We start from the raw sequence: 16504 nt of genomic DNA, 5'->3' as shown, positions 1-16504 counted from the left end.
AGAATCCCTCTCCTTTATCCTCCCTGAGCAGGGGGGGACTGAGCAGGGGGGGATTTTTGTTGTTGTTGCTAAGCAAGGCCAGTAGAAGTACAATGGCGATGGAGCCATGCAGAGGAAGGCTGTTTTTAGCCTCAGTCATGACATGGGGAATATCACCAGATCAGCTCCTCTCTACCCTCTACCGAAGGGCTTTTTAGTTAGCCTACAGGGGAGAGGAACACTTTCTGGTCCATTTTCAGGCATTAGTATTTCAGCACCAGTTCATCACTGTCTCTCCTCTTTTCCTAATTGGTTATTCCAAAAATAGATGACAGATTCAGTTCTGAATACGTTTTATATTTGTGGTAAATGAGCAGTGGAGATGAAAAACCCCCCACATCATATTAGTTATCTTTCGGTGCATAGGCAACGTGATTAAAACACAGTTGCTAACCAAACTCCTCGCTGTGGTTCTTGTGCCACTTTTGACCCCTCAGCAAAACTAAAACAAGAGGGTCGCCTGCCTTTGTGCAGTGTTGCATAAGAACCTCTCACAAATAGGCTGTCAGGAAAATGCAGTGCAAAACCTTCTCTATACCCTGATTCTGCACCCGACATTTCCACTTTAGAAATCTAAGTGTTTTTGTCTTATGTTGATGTCCTCAGAATTGTGTCAATACAGGACTAAAATCGAATCATACTACTAAGATTGAATCCTGTCACTCGTCCGCGTGCTGCGGATAACCAAAGCCTACCAGATGTGCAAAATGCCTTCTATGCTGGCTTCAAGGCAAGCAACACTGAACCATGCATGAGAGCACGACTGTGTGATTGCGCTCTCCGTATCCGATGTGAGTAAAACCTTTTAACAGGTAACATTCACAAAGCTGCAGGGCCAGATGGATTATCAGGACCCGTACTCAGAGCATGCGCTAATCAGCTAGTAAGTGTCTTCACTGACATTTTCAACCTCTCCCTGACCCAGTCTGTAATACCCACATATCTCAAGCAGACCACCCTAGTCCCCGTGCCCAAGAACGCCAAGGTAACCTGACTAAATAACTATAGCCCATAGCACTCACATCTGTAGCCAGGAAATGCTTTGAAAGACTAGTCATGGTACACATCTGTGCTTCCAACTTGTGGAAACAGTTTGGGGAAGGCCCTTTCCTGTTTCAGCATGACAATGCCCTGTGCACAAAGCAAGGTCTGTACAAAAATTGTTTGTTGAGATCGGTGTGGAAGAACTTGACTGGCCTGCACAGGGCCCTGACCTCAAGCCCATCAAACAACTTTGTGGTGAATTGGAACGCCGACTGCGAGTGGATCTAAGGGCTGTAATTTCTACATCCTCAGGGTATCGATCTGCCTGGGAACAGTCCATGAACATGTACTGTATCTACCACTACAATAGGACCTTTCTACAGATAAAACCTAGGCCTATAATAGCAGTGATAAGAGCTCGAGATCAGCAGCCCAATTACTGACTGTAGTGTCCCACTGCCATTATTATTGACATCCACATCCTCAAAGACGTCACATAGATATCATTACTACGGTATAGGGCATCAGTCTCAGCACGGATATGAGGGTTAGGGTTGCTGGATATACAGTATGATACTATGCGTCACTATAGTATGTGTGATAGTGTGTGCGAGTTAAAAGCGGAAATTAGATCTAGAATGACTTTCTATAAATAGATATTCTGTTATCATCAGTGTGGTTGTACAGTATGGAGATGAGCGTTGCTCAGAGGCAGAGCACAGCAGCAGTTTGGCAATTTGAACTAATTCATCAGGAAAGTGAAATTTTCTCTCTTTTTAGACAGAAATAAAATGATTACGAATCTGGATTAAGTCACTGCTAGACAGTCTGTCGTCTCATTGCTGGTCTACCATAGTATTACATTACATCATATTAAGTAAAATGTACCATGTTATTTGACTGTTAGAGCCATGGGCTATACACATGAAAATGCAGTAAAGGGTGTAAATATGTAATATTGTAGTAATAAGTGTTATGTGATTCCTTATTGACCTTATGAGAAGTAAACTGATGAGATGTGAAATGAGAGGTGAAATAAGGGACACAAATAATGCCCAGCTAGCACATATTGTTCTGAGAACCATATCTTTCTTAGGTGTGAATTTCAGTACTTCAGCTTAACTTTTCCTACAGGTTTCCTCATGGTTCTATTTAAAGTAAAGTTCTCACATTTTTCAGAGAATGTTAAGAAACAATGTTCTTCTGTGAGAATTTCAATACATTAGCATCACGTTTCCTCATGGTTGTATTTAAAGTCATGTTTTCAGAACAAAAAGAAAACGTTCCATAGACTCGGTCGGTATTACACAGAACGTCGCATTTTTCAAATGCAATTTTCTTGTCTGCTTGTTTTAGTAATTACAAAACTACATTTAAAAAAAAAGTACATGTCTAAAGATAACTTTTCAACATTGCCTACTCCCGAGCATTCTCACTACTTAGAAAAATATATTGTAGGACATTTGTCACCAACCGGTCGATCAGCTGCCCTGCACGCCGGGCGAAGTGTTCCCATTTTGAACCATTTCATGTGTCTGAAGCAGTGTTGTGTTCGAGACCACTTAAAGCAAGACCGATTTCAAGATGGGAACAAATAGATTTGGAGTCAAGACCAAGTCCAGAGGGGGGCGAGGCCGAGTCAAGACCGAGACCGGGAGGGGGGACGAGGGGTCCATGATTGTAATTTTTGTCAAATTGTCCAGTATTTCAGAACCACATATGAATTCTTAAGACATTCATAACAGTGTGGGAGAATGGGCCTTCTATGCCTTCAGAGAAGGGATAAGTATTTTATAAAATAATAACAATATTTTCAATGTTCTGATTTAATCTCTTCAGTTTTGTTGGAAAGGAAAGGGTTAACACTGAAGAGGAAAAAAATATCCAATCAGGATTTTTCTTTGCTAGTCTCTGGGGAGCTAAATCTAGTCAGCCTTTGGCTAGATGGATCAGAAGCAAGATAGAAGTCATTTGCCATTCAACTGTAATAAGGCAACAATTTGTAGTGACTGTGACATCAACCAATCACAGTTTGACTTACAAAAACGTATGGATACTTCTGCCTTCTCAAAGGCCAACCGGTCTCTGCGCAATAAGCTAGCAGTAGTTTTCCCATGGTCTAGTTAACTAGTTTTTGTTGTCGGCTAGTTTTCAGCAGCTCCAGCAGGTGTTATCAAAGAGGATGTTGTTGCTAATTTGTTAGCTTCTCCCTTTTCAAGAATAACTTTCAACAAAAAGTTAAGTTTCAAATGATCATCATCTGGTGAGTGGAACAGTGTTTTTATTTTATTTTAAATTGCAGCTCGCTAGCTGTTAGCCATCTCTTTGAAAATAACTTATGTGTGTGAAACATGGTTGCATTCAAACTTTAGGTCACCAATTACATGTTTTTGCAATGAAGTATTTATTTAACTCCTTATTGGGAAATGCTTAATGGTTGTGTTTTTGTATTCTTATGATTGGGACCTACTGGCTTATTACTGTATGTATATCCTTAACATCATGCGCTGTGTGATTGCTGTCTTTCCATCGGCCCTATGGTGTACTGGTGCCTGGAGAGGTGGGAATACTCTAATTTCCCAAACGGCCCACCCAGCGAAGGAACGGCACCCTGTGTGAAAGTCATGTTTTCCTATCTTTTTAACGAGTTTTCACGTAGATTTTGGGATTTTCACTTTCAAAATCAATTTGATTGGGCTTAATTCGATTTTGACTCAGAGAGTGATCTTGACTCAGAAAAGGTTGGTGACCACTGGGCTTCCCTCATACCCCTTTTCATGACGATTCTAGCAGCCACTTGAGTGAGTGAGTGCTAGATAGCTACTGACCTGAACATTAAGCTAGCCAAGATCAACAACACAAACGGACTATAGAGCTACAAGTAGTGAGTTGAGTTACAAACAGACTGTACTAAACAAGTTAAATGTCTTACCCGGGATTATTAAAAACACAACAAAACATTGACGTCCAAAGAACATTATAATAATGAATTTAAAACATATACATTCCGTCTGCAGCATCAACCGAACTCTCTCTGTCTTCTATCTTTGTAAGTGTGTTCAGGTGTGGTGGCCGCACTTACTAATTGGCCTCAGCTGATCTTAATCAATACTTGTTTCCTTTGAAAGGGGGGCTGATTGAATAGACAAATGATCAGCTTTGTGAATTAAAAAAACATGGCTCAGTGGACTAATTTTGTTGATAGAGAACAGAAGCCGATAGGATTTAAATCTCCCTGATGCCACAATAATAAAAACAATGTTTGCATCATTAATGCTCATGCAAATTAATTTCCATGTGTCCCATCTGTGCATAGCGTTCAAAGCAGTTCATCCAAACTAAGCTAGAAGTGTTATTAAAAATCTTATTTTCAGAATGTTATTTTAATTACTTTTAAAAAACCTATCAATTCCATTCACAGAATGTTAATCAAATCTCCCAGGAAAACTTTCAGGGAACCATAGTAAAACATTCTCAGAACCTCCCTGCAACCTAAAAACGAATGTTCTCAGAACATTTAAATAACGTTCTGTTTTTACCAGTCAGGAAACGTATGGCTTCGTTCCCAGAACCAATGGGAAACCAAAAACGTACGTTCAAACAACTTCCAAGGAACTAAATGTGCTAGCTGGGTGCATTGTAATTGTTTTTTTTACTCACTGTAACCTAATAATAGAGAGGGAGAGAGAGAAATATAAATGGACTTGAGTTTTTCAATTCTTTATACAGATAATACACTAGTAGGTCTTTGCCTCAAAATGGAAATAGATTTAAATCCCTTATTTCCTGAAATAGTTGGTCATTGCTAACAGTCCCACTGGACACAGACCTCAGTTCAACATCTAGTTTTGATTTACATTTGAAATCAACAACAAATGTCATTGGATTTAGATTCAAAGTTGGGTGAAATAAAATGAAATGCCCTTGCGTTGACGACTTTTTGCAAATCCATTCAGTTTTCTACGTTGATTCAACGTCATAGATTTTTCGGGGTTGAAATTGTGGAAACCAATGTTGATTCAACCAGTTTTTGCCCAGTGGGGTGTCAGTCAGAATTGGGTCAGTGCCTCCAACGCTAATGCCCTCTCTCTTTAAGCATCTTACTGAAAGAACGCTTGTGCTTGGTTTTGTTCTGCTCACCTCCTTTGGTTTCCTTACGGTTTTTTGTTTGAGAAACACATCAAAAACCTATACCTCCTTTTTATGGAACTGTTTTCAACCGTAGGTTATATCTCACAACTTTTTCCTTCTGTAAATTCCCTCTCTTGATTTAGGGTTATCACATCAGACTTAATAGTTCAGACCCCACCCAATCAATTATCCCCCCCAGTGATTTGTAACGTGCACAACTTCACGTTACAAAACATTGTGCTACATCTTGCAATGCCCGAATGGCCTTGCATCGTCATGGTTGTACTGTTGATCTGGTAAATCCTGTATCCCTTTGTTGCTGTGGTCATTAGAGGATCTTCCTCTTGTGTTTGGGGGCTTTTGCTGTGACAACTATGGAACACGGCTGTCCGTTGGAGTTGGACACACAAAAGCTGCTATTCATTAACTATATTCAGAGCCACTCTCTTATTAATCCCCCTTCATCACAATGGCCAATTCAGCCAGTTAGATAACCAGCAAGCTGTGGATCTGGGAAGAAGTCTGTATGGAGTTGTGCGAAAGGGGCTCCGCTCCACACTGGCACTCTTTGATGATTGTTACCTGGATGAATAGCAGGCATTGTGGCTCTGGCACTTTACTGTTCAGACTCCGCCTTATACTGCTGCTCTTCACTGTCTGATCTAGCCCACTCTTCTTTATACAGTGCAATATACTGTGTTGAAGGTCACACTCAGTTATGTTCTTGAACCCCCATTTTCTATTGACAAAATATACGTTTGTTGAACTAGCACAAATTAGTGAAAGGCTTTAAAACCTTAAGAGCCCCACATTTTGAGAGAGAGGGGGAGAGAGCAAGAGAGAGGGAGAGAGAGGGGCGGGAGAGAGAGGAGGCGGGCAAGAGGGGTAGCAAGAGGAGGGGTAGCGAGAGGGGGCAAGAGAGGGGGCGAGAGAAAGAGGGGGCGGGTGAGCGAGAAGGAGAGCGAGAGGGGGAGAGAGAGGGCGAGAGACGAATTATAGGAACAGTAGACCTTCTAATTGAAGAAATTAGCATGATTAGATAATTTGGCCCAGAAACAGAGCAGATGTTCTTAATGGGATCATTGCTATTACACTGTACTGGTATTGTGGCTGTGGACATGGTTGTTAGTCATACAGAATCATGTTAGTACATAGGGTAGTGCTGAATCCCAAATCAATGGGCAGCTGTCCAGTTCTTTCAGATCTTCAGCGTAGTCCCTAAAGGGCTAGGGCTGGTTGTGGGTTTTAGAATGGGGTTCGGTATATGTCATCCCTCTAAAACCAGCCCTTGAGAAACAGGTGCCGCTCAAAGCAGTTCCACACATTCCCTTCCCCCTGGTCTGCCTGTGAGGTACTAGTCACTGTTGCTAGGGGGAATATGGGATAAGAAAGAACACTAACATGCGGACTACACTGGGCACGCGCGTCATCAAAGGCTTGTTGATTTTATCCATCCACACCAGACACGATCAGGACACGCAGGTTGAAATATCAAAATGAACTCTGAACCAACTATTTAATTTGGGAACAGTTCGAAAAACATGAAACATTCATGGACATTTAGCTAGCTAGTTTGCTGTTGCTAGCTAATTTGTTGTTACTAGCTAATTTGTCCTGGGATATAAACATGGGGTTGTTATTTTACCTGAAATGCATAAGGTCCTTTTTTCCCTTGATCTTTGGAGAATTTTGACCCACTGAGTCACACAAAAAAAGGTGTGTTCTCTACTCCAACAATTTAATTCACAAATAAAAGGGGAAACTTAGTTTGTTTCTAATGATCTCTTCTTCTGTGGACTTTTTAAGGTGCATTACCACCACCAACTGGACTGGAGTGTGGACCTCAGTTCAGCTTTCAATCTCCCACGTGGATATATGCTCCTAAAAACCAATGAGGAGATGGGAGAGGCGGGACTTGAAGCGCTTAAAACGTTAAAAAAATAGCACAAAGTCCTATTTTAGCGCCTAACGACGCAAACACGTGCGAGCAGTTTGGATTAAATAATTGAATAACATGCATGTGTAAATGTATTTTGCAACGCTCACACACATAACGTGAGTGGTGTGCTCAGCATGTAACTCACCCTAGAGGTGTTTCTGTGTGAGTTCTGAATCCTATATTTAGACTCTATTGTTAATATGTAGTCTAAAATTCCATGGATTGACAGAGAAGACATTTTTTGGGGTCACTACATAACATATACTTGGAAAAAGGCCCAGCAGAACCTATTTGTAGTTTATGAATGCTGTTATGAATGTGTAATAAACATGTTATGAACTGTTCCTGGGTCATGAACGCACATTTATGTAGTCAGAATTTTGTTATAAATGTGTATTAAGTAGTTAGTTTCAGGTCTGTTTTGCAGTATGAATATGAGATAAGTTCCAGGTCTGTTTAGTCAAAGTTGACATCCCATCTGTGTTGTCCTGTGTATGCAGTAATTTAGTATGTGACATGTTGGCGTTGCACAGCGCATCACGCTCTGGATGTAGACCCCATGAAAGCACCCCTAAAGCTTGTTCACATGTGCTGACCCACCCCCTGAGTCGACCCCCAGGATTCAATATGATGCTCTCAACCACTTAATATACTCTGAAGTGTCTGTGAATACAGCTAAACTACAGAAACCTGAGCTGTAGTGCTCAGAGAGTGATAGTATTTAAAGTCTCAGTGAAATTGAATTACTTTGGCTGATGTCACTGCAAGATGCTTAGCTAACATGTAAACTATCCTACTTGTTTACATGTAGGCCGAGGCCTCAACATTTGACTTTTTAAACTACTGTAGTCTATGTAACCATTATTTGAAGTGAACTTACTGTAGCAGTGGGGGGAGGTTGAGGTTAGTGAATTTACATGTTGGTTTGCATTTCCTTCAGCATTACTACCCCTCGAGAGGACTTACAATAATACATTATATTCCATTCAGTCCTATGCCTTGCTTTTCTATAATTATATTGTTTCTAACTGTTAGAGGAATTCTAAATTCCTATATGTTTTGTAGCCAAAACCAAATTCACACTCTATTTCATAATAAGTTGTAAGATTATCATTTGCATGAAATGGCAAGAGACCAGTCTTAAAAACAAGTTCAGTACTTATTCTTGATGAGTACTGACCCAAAATACAAAGAACATTACATTTTAAAGAGAAGATCAAAATGACGTCATCAGTTCTCACACTTTCTCCGATCCACACAATAGCGCAGTGTCTTCAGGTCTGGAGATTGTTTCCTACTCCCCTCACAAAGCAAACATTCCAATCTGTCTAAAAGATATACTCTTCTCCACTAATGGAACATCAAATAACATTCTTATCTGTCTAAAGAGATATACCCTCCTTCTCCCTTAAACCCACAATGTACAGACAATTCATACATTTTAACTACATTTTCAGTCATAGTTTAACTAAAAACCCATACATTTCATACCACAACATAATAGTATTAAAATAAATGGTTCTAATTTAAATGTATACATAATTAATCATTTCAACTATAATTTCCTCCAACACTAACTATATATTATTATTATTATTATTATTATATATACAGCACCAGTCAAAAGTTTGGACACCCCTACTCATTCCAGGGTTTTTCATTGTTACTATTTTCTACATTGTAGAATAACAGTGAGGACATCAAAACTAAGAAATAACATATATGGAATGATATAGAAAACAAAAAAGTATTAAACATGTCAAGATGTATTTTATTTGTGTGATTTATTCAAAGTAGCCACCCTTTGCCTTGATGCCAGCTTTGCACACTCTTGGCATTCTCTCAACAAGCTTCACGAGCCTTGTTAAAAGTGAATTGGTTGAATTTCTTTCCCTTAATGCTTTTGAGTCAAACAGTTGTGTTGTGACAAGGTAGGGGTGGTATACAGAAGATAGCCCTATTTGGTAAAAGACCAAGTCCATATTATGGCAAGAACAGCTCAAATAAGCAAAGAGAAATGACAGTCCATCATTGCTTTAAGACCTGAAGGTCAGTCAATCTGGAAAATTTCAATAACTTTTAAAGTTTCTTCAAGTGCAGTCGCAAAAATCATCAATCGCTATGATGAAACTGGCTCTCATGCGGACCGCCACAGGAAAGGAAGACCCAGAGTTACCTGCACCTCAGATTGCAGCCCAAATAAATGCTTCAAGTAACAGACACATTTCAACATCAACTGTTCAGAGGAGACTGCGTGAATCAGGCCTTCATGGTCGAATTGCTGCAAAGAAACAACTAGTAAAGGACACCAATAAGAAGAAGAGAATTGCTTGGGTCAAGAAACACGAGCAATGGACATTAGAATGGCGGAAATCTGTCCTTTGGTCTGATGAGTCAAATTTTATATGTGTCTTTGAGATGCAGAGTAAGTGAACGGATGGTCTCCGCATGTGTGGTTCGCACTGCAGAGGATGGAGTTGTGATGATGTGGGTGTACATTTCAGGTGACACTGTCGGTGATTTATTTAGAATTCAAGGCACACTTAACCAGCATGGCTACCACAGCATTCTGCAGCGATATGCCATCCCATCTGGTTTGCGCTTAGTGGGACTATCATTTTGTTTTTCAAAAGGACAATGACTCAAAACACACCTCCAGTTTGTGATGGAGTGCTGCGTCATATGACCTGGCCTCCACAATCCCTCAACCCAATTGAGATAGGTTGGGATGAGTTGTACTGCAGAGTGAAGGAAAAACAACCAGCAAGTGCTCAGCATATGTGGGAACTCCTGCAAGACTGTTGGAAAAGCATTCCAGGTGAAGCTGGTTGAGAGAATGCCAAGCGTGTGCAATGCTGTCAAGGCAAAGGGTGGCTACTTTGAAGAATCAAAAATTATATTTTGATTTGTTTAACACTTTTTTGGTTACTACATGATTCCATATGTGTTATTTCATAGTTTTGATGTCTTCACTATTATTATTATACAATGTAGAAAATAGTAAAACTAAAGAAATAACCCTTGAATGAGTAGGTGTGTCCAAACTTTTGACTGGTACTGTATGGAATATTATTCAACAATACCGGAATGGTGATAGATCAGTGGAGCCCATACTTGAGTACACATAACAGAGCAGGTGCCTTGGCCTCGCTGTCGCTAGATAAGCCCTGTTCTTAAAACAGTGATTTCCCAGTCAAATGCTTGAGTTTGTCTGTGACTGCTGACCCTGGGTCTGTTGATAGGGGCAGTATTTTCCTCCGTCTCTTCAGCAGCATGGTGTCAGGTGCGCTTGTCTCTCCATGGTATTTTGGTGGAAATTACGACCTCGTCTTGCAGGGGAGCCAAGTGAGCAGAGCACACACACACACACATTTATTTTGCTATCCTTGTCGGGGACAAGCAATTGATTCCAATTCAAAATCCTATTTTACCTAAAGCCAACCTTAACCCTTACTCCTAACCCTCTACTTGTAACCCTAAACCTATCCCCTAAGCCTAACCATTTTCCTTGTAGGGACCGGCAAAATGTCCCCACTTAAGCCCTGATGGGCAATGTCTGGGAAAATGGGGGCTCTCGATTGGCGCAGCGGTCTAAGGCACTGCATCTCAGTGCTAGAGGTGTCACTACAGACCCTGGTTTGATTCTAGGCTGTATCACAACCAACTGTGATTGGGGGTCCCATAGGGCGGCGCACAATTGGCCCAGCGTCATCCGGGGTAGGCCGTCATTGTAAATAAGAATTTGTTCTTAACTGATTTGTCTAGTTAAATAAAAATGGAGACACCACCAGTGTGAATGGGTTTTTCTATGAGCATTACTCAAACACAGAGACGAACACCCACACTAAAACCCACACACACGCAAGCTGCACAGCAGTCTGCCTGTCAATTTGGTTCATAAATCGAGGTATTGTGGAGGTGTTGGCTTTCAGACTGTGTGTGTGTGTGTGTGTGTGTGTGTGTGTGTGTGTGTGTGTGTGTGTGTCTAGAGCAGTGAATACAGGCCTCATTAGAATGCTTGTCAGGCTGTTCTTTTTCTGCCAAACTGCAGCTGCATGGGGAACAGGATGGATTTAGAGACTGTGAATAATAACTCTTAAGATGAAACTGAAATAAAAATGTTTTTTACATTTGTTTCTATTGTTTTCATTTGTTAAATCACTATTTGGAATAGAATAACATCCTGAAACAAAATCCCACTGGGCACAGTGTTGATTCAACGTCTGTTCCATGTTGAAACGATGTGGAAACAGTGTTGATTCAACCAGTGTGCCCAGTGGGATGAAATTCCTTAACTCTCTCTGTAAGAACTCCAAATTCAACTCTACATGTTCAGACTGCCTATGTAACAAAGTGATGCAGGCATGAAGGTTATCTAGTGTTAAAGAATAACAATCCGAACCGTATTTGACCTTGCAATGTACATCTTGACAGTATGGGGGCTATTTTTATTTATCTGGAACAACCCCTGGGCATTCTTTCCAGGAAGTAGTCCTCTGCACTCTGTACTCTGCCCTTCTTTCATCCTCAGTCTGTTCCAGGAAGCAGAACCACACAGAGCTGAACAGTGTATTTCTCAAACCAGTCCTTGGGGACCCCTAGCTATTCAACATATATATATATACACTCTAGACCACCTAATTCAACTGGTCAAGGGCTTGGTGATTAGCTTAGTTGACTGTTTGACTAGTGCTGGTATAAATTAGATATGTGGCTAGAGGTCACCGTGGACTGGTCAGAGAACAGAGTTTTAATGTGGCAGGTGATTATAGGGCTGTGGTATCTAGTTCAACTCATAATATATGATTTTAAGAAGATAAGTGTCAAAGGCTTTTATTGGCAATTAAATGAAGTTGATGCAAAGAGACAATATTTGAAGTGTTGACCCTTCTTTTTCAAGACCTCTGTAAACCGCCCTGGCATGCTGTCAATTACCTTCTGGACTGATGGCTGCCCATTCTTGCATAATCAATGCTTGGAGTTTGTCAGAATTAGTTGGTTTTTGTTTGTACACCTGCCTCTTGAGGATTGACCACAGATTCACAATGGGATTAAGGTCTGGGGAGTTTCCTGGCCATGGACCAAAATATCGATGTTTTGTTCCCCGAGCCACTTATTTATCACTTTTGCCTTATGGCAAGGTGCTCTATCATGCTGGAAAAGGCATTGTTCATCACCAAACTGTTCTTGGATGGTTGGGAGAAGTTGCTCTCAGAGGATGTGTTGGTACCATTCTTTATTCATGGCTGTGTTTTTAGGCAAAATTGTGAGTGAGCCCACTCCCTTGGCTGAGAAGCAACCCCACACATGAATGGTCTCAGGATGCTTTACTGTTGCCATGACACAGGACTGATGGTAGCACTCACCTTGTCTTCTCCGGACAAGCTTATTTCCGGATGCCCCAAACAATCGGAAAGGGGATTCATCAGAGAAAATGACTTTAGCCCAGTCCTTAGCAGTCCAATCCCTGTACCTTTAGCAGAATATCAGTCTGTCCCTGATGTTTTTCCTGGAGAGAAGTGGCTTCTTTGTTGCCCTTCTTGACACCAGGCCATTCTCCAGAAGTCTTCGCCTCACTGTGTGTGCAGATGCACTCACACCTGCCTGCTGCCATTCCTGAGCAAGCTCTGTACTGGTGGTGCCCCAATCCCGCAGCTGAATCAACTTTAGGAGACAGGCATGGCGCTTACTGGACTTTCTTGGGCTCCCTGAAGCCTTCTTCACAACAATTGAACCACTCTCCTTGAAGTTCTTGATGATCCGATAAATGGTTGATTTAGGTGCAATCTTACTGGCAGCAATATTCTTGCCTGTGAAGCCCTTTTTGTGCAAAGCAATGATGACTGCACGTATTTCCTTGCAGGTATCCATGGTTGACAGAGGAAGAACAATGATTCCAAGCACCACCCTCCTTTTGAAGCTTCCAGTCTGTTATTTGAACTCAATCAGCATGACAGAGTGATCTCCAGCCTTGTCCTCGTCAACACTCACACCTGTGTTAATGAGAGAATCACTGATATCATGTCAGCTGGTCCTTTTGTGGCAGGGCTGAAATGTTGTTTTGGGATTCAGTTAATTTGCATGGCAAAGAGGGACTTTGCAATTCATCTGATCACTCTTCATAACATTCTGGAGTATATGCAAATTGTCATCATACAAACTGAGGGAGCAGACTTTGTGAAAATTAATATTTGTGTCATTTTCAAATTTTGGCCACGCCTGTACTGTTCAGTCACCGTCATTGTAAATAATAATTTGTTTTTAACTGACTTGCCTAGTTAAATAAAGGTTGAATAAAATCAATTCTATGAACCAGCTTCACCTGCAATGCTTTTCCAACAGTTTTGAAGGAGTTCCCACATATGCTGAGCACTTTTTGGCTGCTTTTCCTTTCACTCTGCCTTCCAACTCATCCCAAACCATCTCAATTGGGTTGAGGTCGGGTGATTGTGGAGGCCATCTGATGCAGCACTCCATCACTCTCCTTATTGACCAAATAGCTCTTACACAGCCTGGAGATGTGTTGGGTCATTGTGTGTGTATGGTCTCACGCACACATGCAGACACACTTGTAGGAATAAATGCATGCACGCATGAACACGCACACACATACACAGTAATAGAGAGAGATAGTCTGTGTTGACAATGTAGAAGGAGAAAGAGTGTTGACAATGTCTCCAAGAAAGGTAGGAGTTAAGTCCGACTCCCTCGCTCTTATGTTGCAGAGGGAAGGAGGGTGACATTTAATTCTGGCAGATAGAGAGGGGACGGGTGTACAATGCGTTCGGAAAGTATTCAGACCCCTTGACTTTCAGTTGTACAACTGAAATGTGTCTTCCGCATTTAACCCAACTCCTCTGAATCAGAGAGGTGCGGGGTCTGCCTTAATTTTCATCCATGTCATCGGCGCCCTGGGAACAGTGGGTTAACTGCCTAGCTCAGGGGCAGAATGAGTTTTACCTTGTCAGCTCGGAATATCACATTTGCATACGTATTCAGACCCTTTACTCAGTACTTTGTTGAAGCACCTTTGGCAGCGATTACAGCCTTGAGTCTTCTTTGGTATGACGCTACAAGCTTGGCACACCTGTATTTGGGGAGTTTCTCCCCTTCTCTGCAGATCCTCTCAAGCTCTGTCAGGTTGGATGGGGAATGTCGCTGCACAACTATTTTCAGGTCTCTCCAGAGATGTTAGATCGGGCTCTGGCTGGGCCACTCAAGGACATTCAGAGACTTGTCCCGAAGCCACTCCTGTGTTGTCTTGGCTGTGTGCTTAGGGTAGTTGTCCTGTTGGAAACTTCCCCACAGCATGATGCTGCCACCGCCATGCTTCACCATAGGGATGGTGCCAGGTTTTCTCCGTACGTGACGCTTGGTATTCAGGCCAAAGAGTCCGATCTTGGTTTCATCAGACCAGAGATTTTTTTTTTTTTGTCCTTCAGGTGCCTTTTGGCGAACTCCAAGTGGGCTGTCATGTGCCTTTTACTGAGGAGTGGCTTCCGATAGCTCACTCTACCATAAAGGCCTGATTGGTGGAGTGCTGCAGAGATGATTGTCCTTCTGCAAGGTTCTTCCATCTCCACAGAGAAACTATTTTGCTCTGTCAGAGTGAAGATCTGGTTCTTGTTCACTTCCCTGACCAAGGCCCTTCTCCCCCAATTACTCAGTATGGCTGTGTGGCCAGCTCTAGGAAGAGTCTTGGTGGTTCCAAACTTCTTTCATTTAAGAATGATGGAGACAACTGTGTTCTTGGTCATTCAATGCTGCAGAGTTCTACAGACAATTCCTTTGACCTCATGGCTTGGTTTTTGCTCTGACATGCACTGTCAACTGTGGGACCTTATATAGACAGGTGTGTGCCTTTTCCAAATCATGTCCAAACAATTGAATTTACCACAGGTGGACTAAAAATCAAGTTGTAGAAACATCTCAAGGATGATCAATGGAAACAGAATGCACCTGAGCTCAATTTCAAGTCTCATGGGAAATGGTCTGAATACTTACGTCAATAATGTGTTTCTGAAAACATAAAACATAAACTGTATTCGCTTTGTCAATATGGGGTATTGTGTGTAGAGTGATGAGGGGAAAAAGTTAAGGGGTCTGAATCCTTTCCAAATGCACTGTGTGTGTGTGTTTGGCAGATTGTGTGTGTGTGTGGTAGAGCAAAAGGATGTGTGTGGAAAGGGGGGTGGGGGGGGGAGGAGAGGAGAGGGGCACTGACTGACAGTTTGAAAAGAAGTGTCCTAATCTGTCATTCTGCTTCACTATTGGAAGGTGACTGTCGTTGTGATTCTCTTTCTCTCTATGTCTCTTTCTCTCTCCTCTCTAGATAAGTTATTTGGGAAGCGGCTGCTGCAGGCTGGGCGGTACATAATGTCTCATAAGTCCTGGATGAAGACCGTGCCCACTGAGAACTGTGACATCCTCATGACTTTCTCAGGTGTCTCTTTGTTTTTGTTTACCTACATGTTTGCATGGCCATCCAGGACTTTGAAAAGCAGAAGTACGCAGAAGTAATTTTTCATGTTGGTCTCTGTGGCCTGACTTTATGAATGGTGATAATGTAATAGAAACATTAGCCATCCCAGTACATAGATATGCTGTGCTACTCTTCTCAGTCATTACTGGAACATAATGCTCATTAGACAACACGCATTAGACAACATGGGTTATTTACTCTTTTGAGATAATGATGCTACCTCTGAGTTGAATTAAAAACAGTGTTTCTGTGTTGGTTTATGTGGAACAATTTCACAGTAAAACTGTTGTTAATATCTTGAAGGTTGGAATTTTCATTTAAACCGTTATTATGATGTAACCAAATAATTGTATTTTTTAAAACATGCATGTACTGTATGTGTTTAATCTCCATTCTATTTCTTCCCTGTGACAGACCAGACAGATGACCACACGTTGCTATGGCTACTGAACCACCTGCGTTTGGGCATTCCAGAACTCAACATCCAGATCCGACATCACAAACGCACGCGCGTCCATGCCTTCTTTGTCACGGCAACCTATGAGAAGTAAGAACCCGGGGGGGGGGGGGGGCGGCATGGCCAGCTAATGTACAGTATAGACAATGACATTGCGTGCTGCAGTATGAATTAATTGTCATTATTATTGTTAGCATCTAAATGGATCCGGGGATAGAGGGTAGTTACCAAGGCTTTAGTAAACCTGTTTGAATTAGTGTCTTGACTGATCACAAATAGAACATTTCCTACATCAGCAGAAGGTTAGTTCATGTATTAGCAATACTAGTGTGGCTTCCCGTTGCTGTATGTGAGTGTATTAAAACCACTGCTAAGAGATCTGGAACTAGGATTGCACAATTTTGGTAACTATCCCCAAATTCCCTGAGTTTCCAGAAATCCTGGTTGGAGGATTCCCAGATTACCTCCTTCA

The 16504-nt window shown here is 41.6% G+C and overlaps 1 protein-coding gene across 3 annotated transcripts in view; it reads left to right on the top strand.

The window, feature by feature from the left end:
* The window catches only part of LOC109898171 (anoctamin-8), a 53365-nt gene that overhangs the window by 8393 nt on the left and 28468 nt on the right, over positions 1-16504 (top strand). For all 3 annotated transcript variants that reach the window (XM_020493016.2, XM_031833732.1, XM_031833733.1), the window contains exons 2-3: positions 15426-15536; positions 15990-16122. In XM_020493016.2, coding sequence (XP_020348605.1) covers positions 15426-15536; positions 15990-16122 — 244 coding nt within the window. The remainder of the gene's footprint in view (positions 1-15425; positions 15537-15989; positions 16123-16504) is intronic.

The sequence above is a fragment of the Oncorhynchus kisutch genome, linkage group LG10 (assembly GCF_002021735.2).
Source record: "Oncorhynchus kisutch isolate 150728-3 linkage group LG10, Okis_V2, whole genome shotgun sequence".
NCBI classification, from domain to species: Eukaryota; Metazoa; Chordata; class Actinopteri; order Salmoniformes; family Salmonidae; genus Oncorhynchus; species Oncorhynchus kisutch.
This window is presented reverse-complemented; position numbering and strand designations above follow the sequence as displayed.